Raw genomic sequence first — 21889 nt, 5'->3', positions numbered from 1 at the left:
CCCAGCATAGGAGTACGTTAGAGGGGTAAAACAGGAATGGGTAGGTGGGTGGGGGAGCACCCTCTTAGAGGTGAAAGGGAGAGGGATGGAGTAAGGGGTTGCAGAGGAAAGACCAGAAAGGGGGACAACATTTGAAGTGTAAATAAATAAAATAACCCATCAATTAAAAAAAAAAGAATAATTTCCCAGACTATCCATAGATCAACCTGACCTAAATGATCCCCATTGAGATTCTCTTCCCATTTGATTTTAGAGTACGTCAAGTTGACAAAAACTAGCCATCACACATAGTGTATCAGATTTTTCACCACATCTTTGTCAGCACTGAAAACCAAAGAGATTACTCTCATAAAATTGCTCACAGAACAAACAGAGCCAAAAGCTGCTGAATGAGCATCATGGTAGAGGAATAGCTGTACTGCAGTGCAGGGTGACTGTTATTGGCATGAGTCAATTGAATGTTTCAAAACTACCAGCACAGAGTATTTTGATTGTTCCCAGAAGAAAGAAGCAATGAACGTGTTAAGGGATAATAATTCCATTGACTTCAACTTTGTCATTAAGCATTACACTCAAGCATGTATGTGCCATAACTGTCTATCAAGGACGGAAGCTCCATATCTGTCTATGAATATTTGTCTAAAATCAAGTATCATAGCTTCTACGGTGTGTGGATGTAGGTGTCCAGGTGTGTTTCAATCTGAAAAGCAAACGGGAAGAGGAAGGAAGTGAGTTTTTTTTCTCTTCCAAAATTATGTCACAACTTCATACATACATGTAATATACTTTTTTTTTAAACCTTTTTTGCTTATACATGTGTTTTCATCAAATCCATTTTCTTCTGTCCAATTCATTCTCTGTCCTCTTTCTACTTTTCCCTCTTAAACTTCATGTGTTTTATATTTTGAAAAATACCAAATCCACTTAGTGCTGCTATATGTGCATGGCTATGAGCCATTCATCGGAGCATGGTTGGCCTCTCAGGGGCCGCATTCTGGAAGAAGATTGACCTTTTTTCCACAGTGTTCATCATTTACCAATAGCTCCTCATCTAGGAGTGGGACATCATAATCCCTTCCTGATTATGACTGATCTTGTCCTGGTCATGTTCATGCAATCACAACTGCTGTGGCTTCATGTGTGCCATGATTTTTATGTCTGTCAAAGCTCCTGTTTTGCTGTTATCAACTAGTACTTTCTTGTTCAAAGTTTTATAAATAACTTTATGGTTCTTAAAATATTTGAGTTAGTTTGAATATGGCATATTGTGTTGCAAGAATTTTGAATTCACTAATGGAGTGCTAAGAAGTCCCACCCTGAAAGACAGGAATGACAGCTTAAATGTATCCCCAGTTGTCCAGGTGTATTGACAGATTTTGTCATTCTCTGCCTTGCTCTACACTGAGTTAGGTTCGGTGGCTATGCTGTGATAGAGACACCTGCTTATAAACTGGCATCTCACAACTGCAAGCCAAGCAATGTCTAGGTATCAACCTTATCCTCTGTTGGTGCTTATGAAAATTCACTGTCCATGTAGAAGCACTCCACCCCAGCAATCACTGTGGACTGCTCATGTTTTCTGCTATTTCAGCCCTGTGTGGAGGCTACATCCATGGAAGGAGTGGGACTGTCCTTTCCCCAGGATTTCCAGACTTTTATCCAAACTCTCTGAACTGTACATGGACCATCGAAGTCTCTCATGGCAAAGGTAAGACCAAGGGCAGGGTCTTAACACAAACAATGCACAGTGCAGAGCACAGACTAGAGCAAGCAGTAAGGATGGGAGCACAGTCCAGAAGAAGCAGTAAGGATGGGAGCACAGACTAGAGAAAGCAGTAAGGATGGGGAGCACAGTCCAGAAGAAGCAGTAAGGATGGGAACACAGACTAGAGGAAGCAGTAAGGATGGGGAGCACAGTCCAGAAGAGGCAGTAAGGATGGGGAGCACAGACTAGAGCAAGCAGTAAGGATGGGAGCACAGACTAGAGGAAGCAGTAAGGATGGGAGCACAGACTAGAGGAAGCAGTAAGGATGGGGAGCACAGTCCAGAAGAGGCAGTAAGGATGGGAGCACAGACTAGAGCAAGCAGTAAGGATGGGAGCACAGACTAGAGCAAGCAGTAAGGATGGGAGCACAGACTAGAGCAAGCAGTAAGGATGGGAGCACAGTCCAGAAGAAGCAGTAAGGATGGGGAGCACAGTCCAGAAGAAGCAGTAAGGATGGGAGCACAGACTAGAGGAAGCAGTAAGGATGGGAGCACAGTTCAGAAGAAGCAGTAAAGATGGGGAGCACAGACTAGAGCAAGCAGTAGGTAAAGGTCAGGACAATGAATGAATTTTCATGGTTTCTAAGCCCTTAGCTTTTATTGTTTGATAAGATTAAAAGAAAATAAGATCTTCATATCATTGGAGAGTTAAGCAGAAGTCATTTTTGTTATTTTCTCCATTCAGTAACCTAGCTGTATATATGTGAATATAAACTTGGAAATTAGATGTAATGATAAGGAAAATGAGTTTTGATTAAGTAAAATGTGACTATTGATTCAATATAAGAAGAATTTTTAAACTTCTATAATATGTCTGAGAAACATCTGTGCTTCTATTCTGACTCTGCTTGGCATTGTCTTTAAGATAATTGTCAGGTCTTCACATAATCCAATGGTGTTTTGGCACCATGGATCCCCCATCCATACACAGATGGTAAATGCAAAAGAAGCAAATTTGTATTTTGTGCAGAAAATATACATTATAAATGCTGGGGTCAACATGTACCCTGAGGATGTTTTTCTATCTAAAACTAAATTTTTAGAGAGCCTTTAAAAAACTTTGGTCAGTAGATTTTGCCTTTCAACATATATTTTAACTCCACTAGGTGTTCTATTGTCCTAGATGTTACAATGACCTGCATGTTACAGCACCCTTCTGGATATGTTTTATACACTTCCAGAAGCATACAGTAAAAACATGTAGAGGTAACTCAACAGTTAAGAGCATGAGAGCATATCCTTGTAGAGGACACAACTTCAAATCCAAGAACCCATGTCAGTCAGCTCACAATAACCTAGAACTCCAATTCCAGAGAGGTCACATGCCTTTGGCCTCTGAGGGTACATGAACTCACACGCACATATCTACACAGAGACCCATGGATGCAAATATATATCAATAAATAGTAAATTTCCAAGGAAGGAAGATGTGGTCCTGAAGTAAATTAAATAAATAGATTATAAGTAACAAAGGTTTTTAAATTAGAAACTGCATATCTTTAAAGGAATTCACTTATACATCAGTTTATTTGCTTCAGCACAGAAACTTGGAGATAGTGTATTATGAGTCTGAGTTTTATGAAGCTATCATAGGGCTTACAAAATATAATTTCAAGAGAATTTGCCCTCTACAATGTATGCTTGCATATGATATCTCCAAACTAATACGTCTAAAAATGGGGAGTGGAAATAGAAAGGTTTTCAGTGTTTTGTCTCTTGGATGAACACAGTCAAACATCAACATACTTATTGCACTTATAAAACCATACCTGCATCTACTGATTCCTTTGAACCTTTGTCTATATGAATAACCACACCCACCTAACATCCCTATCACCACAGATAGGCATGTACACACACCTGAGATCATATATAAATCTGTGTCCATTCTTGTCCACATGAACATCAGTATCATGCCCATGCTGGCATTTTATTAGTTTCTTTATTTCCACCTAGATCCATGAGTGTATCGTAGCTATATACAGCCCCTCTGTACCAATATCCATATCTATATCTGCACCAAAACCTATGGCAGTAACTGATCTGACAACTATTTGAACATTTGTTTTTGTTTAACTCTTCTTGAAATTAGAACAGCCTTTATCTAATTTTTCTCTGAAAATTCAAAGTTAGAGTCATACAAGATAATTTTAATATTTAATGATTTAAGATATTTTGATCCAAACCTTTGATGTCTATAATTATGCCTTGGAGAGATTCTTTTCAGCTGCAGTTAAATTGACTATCCCACCCTCATCTCTCAGGAGTGCAGATGAATTTCCACACCTTTCACCTTGAAAGTTCTCATGACTATTTGCTGATCACAGAGGATGGGAGTTTCTCAGAGCCAGTAGCCAGGCTCACTGGGTCAGTCCTGCCTCACACCATTAAGGCTGGTTTGTTTGGAAACTTCACTGCACAACTCAGATTCATCTCTGACTTCTCCATCTCCTATGAAGGCTTCAACATTACATTTGCAGGTACGTTGATTCTTTGTCATTTCTTTCTTTGGCCATAATGTGGCCTTGGATTCTCTCTCTCTCTCTCTCTCTCTCTCTCTCTCTCTCTCTCTCTCTCTCTCTCTCTCTCTCTCTCTCTCTCTCTCTCTCTCTCTCTCTCTCTTTCTGTGTGTGTGTGTGTGTGTGTGTGTGTGTGTGTGTGTGTGTGTGTGTGCTTGGCCTCTGTCCTCAGCAAAATTTTGATCCATAGGGTATAGAGGCTGAGCTCATGATGCTGAGGGCTAGCATATCTGTCTGACAACTGACATGCCATTCGCTCTTGCACTATGTGTGAATTCTCTTCCTTGGAAATTGATAAATAAAACACTGTTTCCTATAAAGGTTTCTTTGTTCACCATTCCTTAATTGTTCTAGCAGCTCTGAGCACACCCCAATCCCTAGGATCAATGTACAGGGGCAGCTGACATTGAGTTTTACCCCTCCAGTGGAGATTCACACACAGAGGAAGACAGACTGTTAGTTCTTTTGTCAGAATTATACATGGTGACAATTTATCCTAACACAGTCAGAAAACTTTATTTTTTTAACTGTTTTTCTTTAACTGTAGTATATAGTGTACCTATGTAGGTTTTCTAGTGCATTTGATACATTTGCATAAGTGTGATTGCATTTTTGTGTTGCTTTTGTCATTGGTAATCTTTGCACATATGACTAAAGTGCCAATCTAAATGAGCAAGATAAATCTGTTATTTTAAACCAGGCTCCAAGAACATTCTTTTTCCATTGTCTACACACCTACTGACAAGGAATGAACTACCACTAATGGGAGTGAACAGTTAAACTTCCTTGTGCTGACCGACTGGATGTCCTGACCAAGACCCAGTGTCATTCATCATAGTTCAGAAGGACTTTCATTCTGTAAAAGTCTCCAAAGCCCTTAGTTGTCTGTGATTTCCTCTGTGCATAAGATCTCAAGCCTAAATGCCAGAAAAATTATCAGGGGCACTTAGTGCTGTTATAATATTTGATGATTTATCCTATGGGTAGAAGGCTCCTTCCTACCCTCTGCTACCAGCAGCTCTGCCTCCATTAGTCACATGGCAGAGGCTTAACCATTTGCTGCAGGAAGCTGTGTTATCTAACATGGAATGCCTCTCAAAAACAAAAGGAACAGCAACAAACTCCTAACAGTTTTGTTTCTAGCTCCAAAGAGCTTTGATTATTTTAATTTGACTTTGTTGGTTTTCTTGCTATGTCTCAGCATAAAAGAGCCTTCCAGGACTGGCTCAAAGACATTGCTTCCTTGAAATTTTACTGTAGTCAAAGTAATGATGAAATTGGCTGTATTATCAATCAAAGACTTCAGTTTCCTCATGCTAGCTAGTGCCTGAGTCTCTCCTCTGTAGTTTCCCCAGACGATCTATTTGGATCACTATGAGAATTTTGATCCCCTCTATATTCTTGCTTCTGAATCTCTAATGAATAAAATGAGGTACTCTAGAAGAGATGACAGTGAGACCCATGGCTGTCTCCCACCAGCATCACCCATGGGACTCTGCACTTCTCATTCATCTGTTCCCATCTGTTTTTAACTTCTATTGCTCCCTATACACAGCTCACTGTTGCATCTTTAGATTTCTACTTCAGTCCATCTGTGCTACTGTAACACAACATCTCAGAGTCTGGGGAAGAAGAATTCCATTGTCATAGTTCTGGTTATTGGAAGGTCACAGAGCTATGTTCCAGTATCCAGTGTTGCTTTCTGAGCTATTGACAATGCTGCTTTGCCTCCTTCTCCTTCTTGCTTGAGTTAACCCTTTTAAGAGAATAATGGCCAACACCCAGCTGACATATTCCATTGAGCCAGTCATGCAGAACGGAGCAACTATACACGTCAAAAGTTAACCTTGAACTCAAAACTTGCTTTCATGATCCATTATAGCTATCACACAAGCCATGGCACAGAAAATATTGGTTCTGGATCTCTGGAGCCCTTGTGGGAAGTCTCTTTCTAGATGAATGCAGCTTCTTAGGCATGTGGTTCTACAGCTATAAATGTAACATCATGGCCTTCATACTTGAAGATATCATCTGTGCTCTGTCAGTACATGGTGCCAGGCAAAGCAGCAAGGAGTCAACTTGATGGAGAAGTGGAGCTGCACACATACTTGGTGTGAGAACCTCCCGGCAGCACCACTAAACTACCATGAATTTGTGGAGGGAGAGGTCTCACCATATCTCACCTATCAAAACTCAATACTCAATGGTACTGTCATAATGACAACTGAATTCCCACAGGACCTCTAAAAGACATAGAGCACCCACAAAATGTGTATTTTAAACTTTATTGTTTTTACCCTGCCACACATGGCTAAAGAGGCTGATGTCTCTGTTAGTACTGGGCATGGAGAAGAACTCACTCAGTGTTTCATTTCACTTTAACCACTCCATAAATATTCCCAATCAGCTGCATTGTAACCTTCCTGAGATATGGCCCTACATAAGGAGGCAAGCTGCCTTTGTGGAAGCCAATTCCTACATTCCATATCAGACAGGCCCTGGAGCACACAGGTTCCTGCTGACATGAAAAGCAAATGGAGAAAAATAAAAAAGATAATGTTCCAAGCAAAAACCTTTCATTTGAAAGAAAGATAAAATATTAAGAGCAACAGAATTCTTTTCTGGTTTAAGAATTGTAAACAATGGGGCTTGTAGATTGCTCTGCCTGTAAGAACACATTTTGCTCTTGCGGCAGACCTGGGTTCAGTTCTCAACACCTATCTCTTCTGACTTCCATAGGCATCAGGACTATATACAGCACATATACATGCACATAATTCAAAAATTCATACTTATAAAATAAAATGAATGCACACACTTCATAGAAGAAAACATGAGAAATGCACACTGCAAATATTCATCATAAAATTGTCAATACACAGCAAGTTAACTGAGAAGCCATGGCTATGCAGATGGATAATAACAACTAATAACCCCATGTCCCATAGGATAAGATCAGGTCCTTTCTATTCTAATAGGCACAGGGAGAGGACATCAGATAAACTACCAAATAAGGGACCAGAGAGATGGTACAGTGGTTAAAAGCAGTCTCTGCTCTCATGGAGTTTGTGAGTTAGGGTGTAGCATTTATGTAGAGAGGTTCATAGTCAATTGTAACTCTACAGGGGATCTCCTTTGATGTCTATGGCTACGCTTACATATATATATATACACACATAGACACATAAACATAAATAAAAATAAAAAATGAATATATTAAAATTTTTAAAAACTACAAAATAAAATGTACACAAAGCAGAGAATCTATATGCCACAGGTACCTTCGTAGAAAATGCTCTAGGAACAACATGCACACCATTAGCATCTTTGCAAAGAGTTTTAAATTTTTTTATTAGATATTTTTTTACTTACATTTTAAATGTTATACCCTTTCCTGGTTTCCCTTCAGAAAACCCCCTACTCCCTACCCCTCCTCCTGCTCACCCACCCATCTACTCCTGCTTCCTGGTCCTAGCATTCCCCTACACTGAGTCATAGAATCTTCACAGGACCAAGGGCCTCTCTTCCCATTGATGACCGACTAGGCCATTCTCTACTACATATGCTGCTGGAGCCATGATTCCCACCATGTGCACTCTTTGGTTGGTGGTTTAGTTCCTGGGAACTCTGAGGGTACTAGTTAGTTCATATTGTTGTTTGTCCTAAGGGGCTGCAAAACCTTTAGCTTCTTGGGTCCTTTCTCTAGCTCCTATATTGGGGACCTTGTAATCAGTCCAATGAATGGCTGTGAGCCTCTACTTCTGTATTAGTCGGGCACAGTCAGAGCCCCTCAATTGTTTTTAAAAAACAAGAGAAAGACAAAGTATACAACCTATTTCTCAGATGAGAGGAAAAATCACTTAGGAAGGAAATCTCTGCTAGGTCATAACATTTGTGCTTCAGTATCTCCTAAAGGGTCTGTGTCGTCTCTAACAGCTTTGCAGTGAGTATTGCTTGAGTTCCCCAGAGAACACTTTCCATCTTTTCTCCCCTGGAGCGCAGTAAACTGGGGTCATAGTAATATGTGCAATCTTGGAATGGTGACATGAGCTCAAGCATTTTATAGAGCAAGAGAATTTTGACCCAAATGAAGAATGGAGTAGGCAGTGGTAACAGCATAGACCCCAGTGGCTAACCAGGGACTTGAGGAAACAAGGGACTGGTTTCTAGTGTTGTACAGTGAGATTTCAGTTAGATTCTAGTAATCTGATAATACAGTGACAGAAAGGGTTGGGTTTGAAAAGACAAACTGAAGAAAACACTACAGGATCAGGTTTCTCTGTGTGTTCACTGACAACACTGAATCTAAAATTTAGAAATAGGATAACCAGAGATTGGAAATAAGAAATTTCCTTAGGAACAGGTTCAGATTCCCACTTGATCACACACTTCACTAGGAAGAAATGGCATTGGTCTGCCTGGGAATTTTCAGTAATGATTACTCTTCAGTAAAACTTCTATTGTCTCTGTTCTGCCTAGATTTTATTGTCAGGTTGACAAAGCATAAAGTCACCAGGGAAAGGGGACTCTTAACTGAGAACTTGCTTGGATCACAGTGGCCTGTGGGCCTGTCCTGATTGATAGCTGAGGTGGGAGAGCATCTCCTACAGTGGAATGATCATCCTTAGGCAAATGGTCCTGACTGTGTAAGAAAGCAGACCAAGTAAGCCAGAGAGCAAACCTGTGAACAATACTCCTCCATGGTTTCTGCTTCATTTTCCACTTGAGTTCCTATCTGGACTTCCCTCCATGATGCACTGTGACCAGGAAGTGTGAGCCAAACAAGCTTTTTTTCCAAAACGTTGCTTTTGGCCAGCGTCTTCTCACAGCAACAGAAAGGAAAACAGAGCAGTTCCTGATACCATCTCCTGTCTCCAGACTCTAGGGACATTTGCTTGGCTTGTGACCTGGCATCGACATGACTATAGGGAACAGGAAAGGTTTCAGATGGAGCAAGTAGCAAAAGACTAGAGAGTGGGCACCTTCTGTCCCTCCCTCATTATACGTCTGACTCATAACATCTTAGTCTCTCAAAAGACAAACAAGAGGACCAATGGCGAGCAATGACCAACCTGCACACACACAGTGTGATCCCAACTAGCCGCTGAAAGCATCAGATGGAAACAGAGGATCCTCCGTGATGTCAACCTTCTGAAGACCACAGGCAGCCACATAACAGATGGCCCTGCTTTGTTTAAAACTCACTTAGTGCTTGCTTCTGGAGTGGCTTATAGAAATGTCTAGTTGACAAAATATCTACCATTTTGTGGCAATAAAGCAAGCTTCATACACTGAGAATAGCTTTGCTGCATGCATACCTGTATGCAGGTGACTTGGCCATGATGAGCTTTATGACTTGGCCCCGCTCTGCCTTCAGCCCTGTGCCTTCATGAAAAGTACATGTAAGGAGAGTACAGAGCTGCCTTTAGCAGCTGTAAATATAGGAAAATTAATTTCATCCTCTCAAAATGATAGGCAAAAATGATTCATTCTATTTTTACTTTATTATGCATTTGTGTTTGCATTTATGCTAGAGACCATGGGACAAAGGACAGGAATTGATAAGACAAAAGAAGGAAAGGGAAGAAGGGAGAGAGAGTGGGGTGAGAGCAAAGTATCATCAGTGTTCTCTCTTTCCTTGTTTATGCCAAATATTTGTGCTTGTTTCCCAGGCCTTATACCCTCACCCTGTCTCTTTTGTTTCCAGAATATGACCTGGAGCCCTGTGATGACCCTGGAGTCCCTGCCTTCAGCCGCAGGATTGGCTTCCAGTTTGGTGTGGGTGACACCCTGGCTTTCACCTGCTTCCAGGGATACCGCTTAGAAGGTGCAACCAAGCTTACCTGCCTGGGTGGGGGACGCCGAGTGTGGAGTGCACCTCTGCCAAGGTGTGTGGGTAGGTGGCCACACGCTTTCATTTCATTCATCCATGGGCATTGGGACAGGAAACAGAGAGAAGGCTGGGCAGGAAGGGCAGAGACTGAAACTGGAATAGACTGGGCTGAGGGGAGCTACTTCACTTTTGGAGCCTGACTACCTCATCTACAAACTGAGTCTCTGTCAGCTACAAGGTTCTGTGGAAAAGGGAGACCAGAGTATATGCCCAGTGTCTCCATGAAGAAAAAAATGAGCGTATGTTAAATAAAAAGGAAGAAAGAAAATGGGGGAAAAAGAAAATGCTAGAAGACATGCTATAAAAACAAAAGTTTCACAGATGCCGAGAGCCATACTCTCTGTGATAACAGTGGCAGATCAGAGGCATGGCTTTGCTGTCCCTTAGGGTCCTCCATTCTGGGTTTGTTGTATGGTCCAGCAAAGGAGCATCACTGGTGTTGGGGCTCAGAGTTAGCCTTTATAGTGGCATCTGTGAGAAGGAGGCAGCTGTTCCGCTGTGCAGGGTTGCAGTTTGGGTTATTTGTAGTGAGGTCCTCAGGGCATGCAGCCATGAGTACAGCAGTTCAGAGCAGTGGTACCATACTCTGTTGGGCATTGTGCTGGTCTGAGGAACTGGGGGAGTAGAGCCACCACTACCACCTTGGTTTTAGCATCAGACTTCTGTGAACCCTGAAAGCCTGGTGTGTTATTCGAGAGACACAGACTGACAGCTGTCACTCAGTCACAACACTCAGCAACTCCTGACCAGGCATCCTAACAAAGAAAAAAATGTGTGAAAGATTGGCCATGTTTTCCCTAAGGCTTTCATGTTCACAGAAGTGGATCAAAGGGTCATTCCAAAGTCCCTGCCTCAAATCAGAGGCAGGCATGGGATCCTTGAGAGAGACTAACAAAGAATTCTCAGAAAGTTAGCAGGATATAAATAGCTTATATTTCTCCATAGCTCTTGAGTCTCTTCTAGTCTAGGCATGACTTAGTATTGGTTTGGAGACCAAAAGTCAGTGCTGGCCTTTACTTCCTCATGAGTTTCAGAGAATGAAAACTCAACTGTAAACAACATGTCATCATCAAAAGTGTTTTTCTTCTTCTTTCTCTTCTTCCCTTCACTCTCATTCTGTGTTGAAAAATGACCTCAAGTTACAACGACTATCTAAACATTATGTTCTGAGAATTTCTCAGACTTCCCTGGGATGGAATTCGCATGTTAAAACACTTTCACAGTTACAGTTTGAGTTCTTGGGGGAAACTGACTTGAATGAAATCAAGCAGTTGGTCCAGAGATTGTGACATTCATTTCTTATGCTGTTTTACTTTAATTCATCATTACAACTCTGGTTTTCTTGGTAAACAAGATTTTGCACTGTTGTCTTACATGAAAAACAATTTATTGAGTTTTGCCTGGAGGGTACTGAGAGCTTTGCCTGTCTTGATGTATTTACTTGGTGCTGGGTCTAGACAGTAAGTGTGGCATTGCCAGCTCTATTTTATAGTTACAACAACCTACACAGAATCTCATCAGGGAATCTCATAGCTTGTGGATCGCCAAGCAGCAGATGCCATTGGCTTTTGCCCACCAACACCTCTGGGGAGAGCCCACACAGGGCTTACCTTGGCCTCTCTTCTATTCAGCCTTTTGTACTTTGCCAGCTGCTGCCTGTATTTCTTTCCAGCACAATAGGTTGCATGGCACCTGTGCTAAAGGGTCAAAAACTATACTGAATCCAATAGACATAAGATGGACCTTGCACCACCTTGGTGTCTACAGTTGCCCACACTCCTAGGCTTCTGGTTCCTATGACTTCACCAACTATGTAACTCATGATCAGCTCTGATTCTGGGAACACTGCTATTCCTATACTGAGGATCCTGGGTCCTGTCTGACCCTCAAGTCTCGGTGCTAAAAGAAATCATCTACTCTGGGAAACTCACATACTTCTTCATAGATACCTACTAAGTCACTTCTGATTTTCCTCAAAAGGAACCTTCTTTATTATTATTATTATTTATTATTATCATTACTATTATTATTTTACTTATTCACTTTGTAGCCCACTCACTGCCTATGCCCCTGTCACCCCTTCTGCAGTCTTTCCCCTATCCCCCTCCCCTTCTACCCCTAATGGGTGTGGTCCTCCTGGGTATTCAGCCCCCCATTCTGGCACATCAAGTCATCTCTGTGAGGTTAGGTGCATCCACTCACACTAAGGCTAGTCAAAACAACCCAGCTAAAAGAACATATCCCATGAACAGGCGACAGCTTTTGGGATAGTCCCAACTCCATTTGAGAAACTTCTCTTAATGATGGACATGACAGACTCTCCCCACCTTGGACTGCTCTCACCCACTATGTCTTTACCTGAACCAACAAAGACTTTGAGTTCAATACTTCAGCATTCTGTCTGCACTCCTGATCCTGTCTTCATTTAACACAATGGGGGAGGCTTGGGCCACCCTGACAAGCTGCTTCCTCCTGTTATCTGAGCACATGTGCACATGCGCGTGTGCACACGCGCATGCGCACACACACACACACACACACACACACACACACACACACATACACACAAAGCACTTTCAGATCTTCTGTTTCTCCTTCCATGATCCATAAATTTGCTTGGATTCATTATCATTTTTGGAACTTATACTTCCTTTTCTGGAACCCTAAGAGCTAACTCTTCATCAGACAGATATATCAGACTTCTTTAAACCTTTTTCTGTTCTGGAATCTTTGATCAATAGATGCTCTCTATTCTTTCATTAAAGTTATGAAAATACAATTGATTTATCTCTCGCCCAAACTTATGATCCCCATTGCAAGTTGATTATCCATAGGAAATGTGTACTATACAGGATATAGTGAAGACATATTTCAAATGAATGAACTTGTGATATATATTTGAATGAAAAATATGTCCAACCATACTTTCTGGACAGTTTCCTTTAAAAGATTACAAAAACTTAAGACAAACATCTCCATTGTTCAGTGGTTGTACATTCTTCAGAGAGACATCACAAGGCAAAGTATTCTGCTGAGATTTTGACTTACTCTACATTTCATTTCTTTTTTTATTAGATATTTTCTTTATTTACATGTCATATGATATCTCCTTTCCAATTTCCCCCTCTGAAAAAAAAGAAATAAAATAAAATAAAAATAAAATAAAAAAACAAAAATAACAACTAAGTTTAGTGATCATTTGACATTTTCTTTAGATATCACTGTTTTCACCCAATGAGGCTTTAGTTCCTTTATCTTTCTTTAATTACTTGTTTAAATTTTAAAACATTTTGTTTTGATTCTTTTATTTACTTGTGTCTGTATGTATATGGACAAATGTGTGCAGATGTCTTTGAAGGTCAGAGGGTGCCAGCTTCTCTGAAGCTTGAAGTTAACTGTAATCGTGACCATTTGCATTTAGGTACTGAGAAGTGCTGGGCCCCTCCAAGAGTTGCAGGTGGTCTTAACTGCTGAGTCATCTTTCCAGCCCCTCTGCTCATAATTTTTAAAGAAAATTAGTAGCTAAATTTTCATTTCTGTCTATTCTCAATAGTTTTACAGTGAGAGCACTAACTGGTGAAGTGGGTTTAGCATAAGAAAAACTGATTAAACAGTTCTATTGTATGCAATTTCTAGATATCTTGAGTTAATATATGACTTATAGTTCCTTGATGAGGGCTTCCTCTGTTCTGGACACCAGTGAGCAACTTGCTTCAAGTGTGCTGAGGGAGACATTGTTGCTTCTGTTTTATGGCTCTTTTCTTCTGCTCTAGATAGCTCTGTTCCAAAGCAAGGACCTATGTAGATGAAAATTTCACAATGGTCTCAGAGGGTCCACTATAATTTGCACAAAAGTATAGTGCCTGCACATATATCTTCGTCCAGTGGCTTCATACCCAAACCCCAGTGACCTGTATGAACTCTCATGGTCTCAGTGTTATGCAAATGGGCCAGCCTCTAGCATGTGGCTAGTACTTGGGTGTGAGACTTAGCCTATGTGCACCTGCAGATTTTCTTTCTTAACCTTGTAGGAGTCCTACGCTGCAGCAGCTCTCAGAGTAGAGAGACACTTGACTTCAGAGATTGATGCCACTGTATACAGAATGAATAGAGGAGTCAACTGATCCACTCCCATCATCACCAATTTTATTTTAATTAATTTAGTCCTAAAACTCTCAAAAAGAATCAAATTTTTCATTACCGCTCCATTAGGTTTTCTATAAAGATGAAAGAGATTCATATCAAGGGATAATATATTCAAGCACTTTAGAGAAATATTAAATGAACTATTGAAAGAATTTTAAAAGACTTAAAAAGAGAAACATTTAATTTCTGTGATGATGAAGTGGATTCCTTGAACAAAGCTCAAAGAATTTTCAACATGTGGATCAGTTCACTTGGCAGTTTTCTGAGCATCTGGTTTTATCAATGTAGATGCCACGTTTTCTGTAGTGATTCCCCTTGGGACAGAGCAGCAGGGGTCAGGGACCTCTTAGGCACTTTGGTATATTACAGGTTTTGTTTGTTATGTCCAACTTTGCAAATTGAAGGCTTAATTTTTAAAGTAGGCTACCCGTGACAGGTCATGTAGCGTGATGGATTGCAATCTACCTAAGACTGTTACTGTTCAGTCTATAACAATTCTCTTCCTGGCAAGTTCATAAACATAAAAGAAACAGAAACAACTTAGCAGTGTTGGTCTACTATTCCAGAGATGATTTCCAAGCCTACACATTCTACTGTGTTATAATCTCTCAATTGACAAATGGGACTAAATAATATGTAAATAAATGTATATTAATATTCTATGTATATTGGGACATAGATGAATGGATTGATCGATGCAAGAAAGAAGTAATAGACATATATATACATATATAATAAATAGCTGATAGATAGTTGACACATCTTTCATAGATCGAGGACAACATAAACAAATAAAACAAGCAAGCAATATTCTCTTAAAAAACTGGTGGTGTGGAAGGTTTGGAGGCAAGGGAAATCCTGTTCCATCATGATTAAGACAAGGGAAGAAAACAGCTTGAAATTGAGTTCTAGGCAGTTGAGGTTACTTGGTCTTGGTCCCAGACTCACTCCCCATACAGAGATAGTGATGGTTGATGATGGTGATGATAATGATGACAACGATGATGATGTTGATGGTGGCATTGATGGTGGTGAAGATGATGATGGTGACAAATGATGATGATGGTGATTACAATGAGGATGGTGATGGCGGCAGTGGTGGTGGTTGTGGTACTATTTTTCAGTAGTGAGCATTTTCCCTTCAACATTTTAGAGCTGAGGGGGTTCTTGACTAAAATTACTCACTCCCATGAGTAAGAAGACATATTGTGATCTCAGTGACTTTCTCAGGATTTGCAGAAAGTTGGGTGTCATGTACTGTCAGCTTAGTCTTGATAAAAGGTATTTTGTTACAAGGAAATTTGGTGCTGGAAGTCAGTGATCATTTTCTCCTGTGAACAAAAGGGAGAGAATTCTATCCCTGTCATCAAATGCTTGCCTATCCTTAGAAGTTCAGTACTAAGCCACAAACCTAAGCAGAGGAAACTTACATCTATATAGGAATAAAACAGAAATTAGCCTGGACAAATGATGAGTCAAAGAGAAGGCACGGTGAGGTTACCATGGTACTTGGAGCATGTTGATTTTATTTTTGAGCTGAAGCTGGTGTTGTCCAGGCTCTAGGTAGTAAGAACCATGTGGTTACTGTAACTAAGAACAGGCTCTAGGTAGTAAGAACCATGTGGTTACTGTAACTAAGAACAGGCTCTAGGTAGTAAGAACCATGTGGTTACTGTAACTAAGATCAGGCTCTAGGTAGTAAGAACCATGTGGTTACTGTACAGGGTCTATGTAGTAAGAACCATGTAGTTACTGTGACTAAGAACAGGCCAAAAGTAAGATGGATGGGGTGTGCTTCCTGCTGAGCTAAAACACTAAAATTGTGTATTTGAGGATATCCTTGGAGAGCAGTGGTACATGGTTAGAGGTGGGGTGGCCATTCTGTTGGAGTTTTTAATCTATTTTAGTAAATAATTACACTTTTTTATGTTCTGTTTTTTTATGTCCTCTTTTTTAATGTTCTGTTTATTTTAGCTGAATGTGGAGCAAGTGTCAAAGGAAATGAAGGAACATTACTCTCTCCAAATTTCCCATCCCATTATGATAATAACCATGAGTGTATCTATAAAATAGAAACAGAAGCCGGAAAGGGGATCCATCTCAGAGCCCGAACCTTCCAGCTCTTCGAAGGAGACACTCTAAAGGTAAACTTCTCTGTAGGATGGAACTGAGGCTCTTCTTCTAATGGAATCCATCACCAGCCTACCTGGCATTCACTATCTGATGGCTACTGTCCATCTAGTTATTTGTCTATGTGTCTGTCTATTTGTTTCTATCTATATGTCTATCATCTATATACTATCTGTCTATTTACTGTATATCTGTGTCCCTTTTTCACTAAATATCTTTTTGTCTATATGCATTTATTTGTTTTCTATTATCTATAATCTCTCTATGAATGATGTATCAACTATGTATCAGCTAGATATCATATATGAACATATATTAACTCTTTCTTGTATTGATCAATCCATTCATCTATGTGCCAATTTATATAGAGTGTTAATATACAATTATTTACATATTATTTAGTCCTATTTATCAATTGAGAGATAGTAACACAGTAGAATGTGTAGATTTAGAAATCATCACTGTAACAGTAGACCAACACTAAATCATCTATCTTGGGAAAATTATTAACTCGACATCTGAATTCCTTGTGTGAGAGTGTGCAATGACCCTGACTTTTCTGGCTGTTCCAGAAAATGTGTAATGAATAATAATAATAATAATAATAATAATAATAATAATAATAATAACAATAACTGACAGATCCCTACACATTTGGAAAGGATCTGGTATAGTGATAAAAGGAGCCCAGCCCCTGTCTGTAGACATGGCACTGGGTGAGCAAGAATCTTACCACAGAACAGTGGGCTACCAGCAACTCTCTGATCAGATGCCAGGTCTAGCAGAAATATACTTAATGCTAATATTTCTCAAGTTACTCCCTCATCACCTGTAACTGTTTCAAGAAATTGAAGACCTTCAAAGACCTAGGCAAGAAAGGCAGATATTGATAGACTTTACCCCAAGATCAAGAAAAGGAAAGTTTTGGGAAAAAAAATGCACAAACCATGGAGCTTACCCCCTACTCCTTCCAGAGAGAAAGGAGCAATTTTTCAGGTCACAGGGCTGATTTGTATCAATGAAACAGTATGTTGACATCCTCAGGTCTTTTCAAAGTTCCAGAGTTCATGAGTTAGATTCAGCCTCATAAACACAGCAAGGACACCTTTCAGATGTTGTGGCTTCAATTCACATGAAATGACTAAGTCACTTCTGGGGAAAGAGTGGCCACCTCCCAGCATCCTTGCAACTGGAACTGAATACATACCTCTGGGCTTCTACTCAACTTCACAAGGAGTGTCATGTGTGGGTCAGAGACTTCTGTATATTAACTGGCCTTCCTTCTTCCCATGTCAAAGGGGACCTTTTATTTAATGACATAATTTAAAAGAGTCACTTTCTTCCTGATAATTATTTCATTTCTCTAGACTTTCACAGTCTCCTTCTGACATCTTGAAAGGGTAGCATTAAGCCAAAAAACTAGTAGTCTCCCTAAGGCAAAAGTTAGGATGCAAGTAAGAAGTTTCTAGACTGATAACCTCAAATTTAGAAGTCAGCATGCCTTTAGATAAGCTTTTAGGTAAAACTTAAATATGTTCTGTATATGGGTGATTAGAAACAGAATGAAATTCATGATTGGAGCACAAGCAAGGAAACCATGTCCATTTTGATACTTATTCATTGTAAATAAGTAAGTAAATAAATGAAAACGGGAGAGAAGGAGGAAGGGGGGAGGGGAAGGAGAGGAAAGGAAGAGAAGAAGGAAAAGGGGAGGGGTAGGAGGAAGAAGAGGATGAGGAGAACAAGGAGGAGGATGAAGAGGAGGGGGAGGAGGAAGAGAAGAAGAAGAAGAAGAAGAAGAAGAAGAAGAAGAAGAAGAAGAAGAAGAAGAAGAAGAAGAAGAAGAAGAAGAAGAGGAAGAAGAAGAAGAAGAGGAAGAAGAAGAAGAAGAAGAGGAAGAGGAAGAGGAGGAGGAAGAGAACGAAGGAGAAACAATCTTGCTTACCCACATTTAATTGCAGGGAAATTGCCCAGCCTTTAAAGTGCCAATGCATTTTTCTCTCTCTTCATTGAGGTTCATAATAAATACTTCAGTTTTAAATAACATGTTTAAAGTTAAATCATTTTAGTAGGGGCACAGGCTGTTCACACTCACCTTTCAGACCACCGTGACGCAGCAGAAAGGTCTTTGATTTCATTTGCACACTCACAAGCATACATAGTGTGAGTAGAGGACAGAGCTCAGTGATCGTGTAAGCTCTGCATGGAAGTGGATAACTCAAAAAGAGCTCCAGGACTCAGCTCTGTAAGCCATGAAAGGCTCCACAAGAATGCTCAGCTGTGACTCCAGATATCACAGAATGTGTTGTGACCTATGGGCTATGTTTCTGTGGGCCTAAGAAGCACTTAAATGCCAAGATTGAGGTAATGGATTGCAGGTTGCTCCACAGATCCTTATACCATATAGAACAAGAGACCCCTAAGTGCTTTTCCTGATCACCACGGAGTTGTGAGTCTACTGCTGGTGGCTGAGGACTCTGGCTATTGGATGCCCTGAGAACTAGTGTAGCTCATCCTCTTTTTTTTTTTTTTTCACTCTGAGTTAAGGCAACTTTGAGCTCCCATTTGCACTCTGCAATCACAAAGCCCTGGGCACTCACTGATGGCCAGCTGTGTGCTCATTATCTGAGTGCTCATTCAATGATGTTCACAGATGGACACAGAGTACCCAGATCCAGTGACATGGACATGGTTGGATGGCTTGCTGTCCTGGGAGGGATGGGATTTACACAAGTTTTTGTTTTCTTGGTGATGTAACTAGGAGGTCACTGTGAGCAAGTTACTGCCCATGAAAGCACTGAGAGTTTCTCAGAGGACTCCATCTTGATCCTTGTAAACTGGGACTCAATGCCAAGCAATGGACTCATCCGTATGTCCTTCCGTCTCTGCCACCACACCTCTCCATGCATTCCCATACATAGAAAAAGGCCTGGTATATGGGGGGAACTAGGATCTTTCAGGGGACTTGGACATAGAACCTGTTATTATTTTGAGTGTAAGAACTCTCCTTATATCTGTGAGTGCCACATGTAAAGCAATGTTTGTTCTTAGACCAATAGCTTATAATCATAGCCTTTGGTAAGGAAATGGTATTGGACTCTACAGTTTAAGTATTTGTGTATTTAATTGCAATGAAATAAAATTAACTTATTTTTCTGTATGCATTTTCTTTTTATGAGTACATATAGGTATGGGTCAGGCTTTTGAGCCACGTAGGGTTTAAACATTGATAGAAAGGAGATGATAGTGAGGGACTTGATGTTAGATAGATCCCCAGGCAGATGTCTAAGAACGAGGACCACAGATAAACAATAAATACGAGAACGTTCCAGCTTCTTTCTCACCCTCCTAACCTAGGATAAAGATCTAGTAAGCCTTCTACCTTGCCAGAAGGGTTCTCCTTCCAGCTTACCGGTCCAGGCTACTCATGTATGTTCAAGAATTGCCTAGGCATGTTCAACTGAAGCTGTGGGCCTGACAGCTCTCATTCTTTTGTCTAAACTGACCAGTGCCAAAGAAGAGGCAAAAGACCTCTCCCAGGCCTGCTGAAACACTTAACCCACAGCCCTCAAGGGAAATGGATTTTGATGTCTGGATTCTTTTTCAACTTTGTAGGGAGTCCCTGTCTGTCTGTCTGTCTCTCTGTCTGTCTGTCTATGTCTCTTTGTATCTTTCTATCTATGTCTGTGTGTCTGTCTTTCCTTTTCTGTGGATTTGCATGTGCTTCACACTTAATAAAGCTTATTCCCTCCTACTCTGCTACATTTCCAGTTTCTTTTTTCTGCCTTTAAGTTGTAAAGTTGGTGGGGAAATAAACCTGACCAAAGCCTCTAGCTCATACATTGCTGAAAAATAAAGGTCTCTGAGGATGAAGAGCAACAGGGCTGGGCCACATGTCAGAAGATGCTGCACACATCTCTAGTCATCTGGTCAGTTTCTTTAAGAGCCTTTAATCCCACCACTTGGGAGGCAGAGACAGGCGGATTTCTGAGTTCAAGGCCAGCCTGGTCAGAGTGAGTTCCAGGAGAGCCAAGGCTACACAGAGAAACCCTGTGTCGAAAAAAACAAACAAAAACAAAACAAAACAAAACAAAACAACAACAGCAAAAAAAATGGGGCGGTGGTGGCACATTCTTTTAATTCCAGCACTTGGTAGGCAGAGGCAGGCAGATTTCTGAGTTTAAGGCCAGCCTACTCTACAGAGTGAGTCCCAGTACAGTGAGGGCTATAGAGAAATCCTGTCTCGAAAAACCAAAAAAAAAAAAAGGAAAAAAGGAACAGCTTTTACAGGGGCTGGCGAGATCTCAGCGGGTAAGAGCACTGACTGCTCTTCTGAAGGTCCTGAGTTCAAGTCCTAGCAACCACATGGTGGCTCACAACCATCCATAATGAGATCTGACACCTTCTTCTGGTGTGTCTGGAGACAGCAACAGTGTACTTACATATAATAATAAATAAATCTTTAAAAGAAAAAAGAAAAAAAATGGATGCTGTTCAAGAGAACGATTTTCCTTCCTTGAGACCTCTGTCCACAAAGTTTTCACCTCTCACTGAGAAAGGTGAAGGACACCATCTCCATGCAGAGCACCACCAACACTGAAAAGTGAGAGGCTGCCACACTCGGTGTGACCAGAATATCTGGGACAGAGTCATACTTCAGCAGAAAGAGTGCCACGGGATGAGGGATGTGTGTGCCAGGCTCTGCAGTAGTCTGATAAAGTATTCAGTCAGGGTATAGGGTTGGCTTCCTCAGCACTGAGAACTCGTTCTTTACCCTAAACCTCCTTTATTCATTCTCACCTCAATTATCTGTTCTGAGCCTGGGGACCCTTTCTCCACACAAAGATTATTTCTTTCAACTTCGTACCATGCAGTAACAATAACGCATCCGTGGGATTTCATAGCAAGCTCCACTGCCATTGTGTGACAGGACTCTTTTATCCAGTGCATGCACATGCCAGACTTACATATGGTGATGGTTTTAACACCACTGTGGCTCAGGGCATTAGATATAGGAGCAAGACTGGTGAGATGCCTGGGCCTTAACCCATGCTTCACAGAACATCTTTGCAATGAAGCCCTGTGACTAGTGGGCGATGAGAAGGATGAAAAGTATGTGGCAGAACCTGGAATCACACAGATACTCAATTGTGAAAAGATAAAAAATTGTTCTTCAGGGCTGGAGAGATGGTTCAATGTTTAAGAGCACTGACTGCTCTTCCAGAGGTCCTGAGTTCAATTCCCAGCAACCACAACTGGCTCAAAACTATCTATAATGTGATCTGATGCCCTCTTCTGGTGTGTCTGAAGATAGCTACTACAGTGGATTCATATATACAAAATAAATAAATACATGTTTAAAACAAACTGGTCTTCAAAGCAATGAACAGGAAATTATTTGAAAGAAAAATGGGACCAGGAATCTTTTGTGTATGGT

At 40.7% G+C, this 21889-nt stretch overlaps 1 protein-coding gene across 6 annotated transcripts in view; it reads left to right on the top strand.

The window, feature by feature from the left end:
* The window catches only part of Csmd1 (CUB and Sushi multiple domains 1), a 1620113-nt gene that overhangs the window by 1320060 nt on the left and 278164 nt on the right, over nucleotides 1–21889 (top strand). For all 6 annotated transcript variants that reach the window (XM_031339198.1, XM_031339200.1, XM_031339199.1 and 3 more), the window contains 4 exons: nucleotides 1592–1708; nucleotides 4029–4244; nucleotides 9991–10179; nucleotides 16297–16466. In XM_031339198.1, coding sequence (XP_031195058.1) covers nucleotides 1592–1708; nucleotides 4029–4244; nucleotides 9991–10179; nucleotides 16297–16466 — 692 coding nt within the window. The remainder of the gene's footprint in view (nucleotides 1–1591; nucleotides 1709–4028; nucleotides 4245–9990; nucleotides 10180–16296; nucleotides 16467–21889) is intronic.

The sequence above is a fragment of the Mastomys coucha genome, unplaced genomic scaffold (assembly GCF_008632895.1).
Source record: "Mastomys coucha isolate ucsf_1 unplaced genomic scaffold, UCSF_Mcou_1 pScaffold22, whole genome shotgun sequence".
In the NCBI taxonomy this organism is placed as follows: domain Eukaryota; kingdom Metazoa; phylum Chordata; class Mammalia; order Rodentia; family Muridae; genus Mastomys; species Mastomys coucha.
This window is presented reverse-complemented; position numbering and strand designations above follow the sequence as displayed.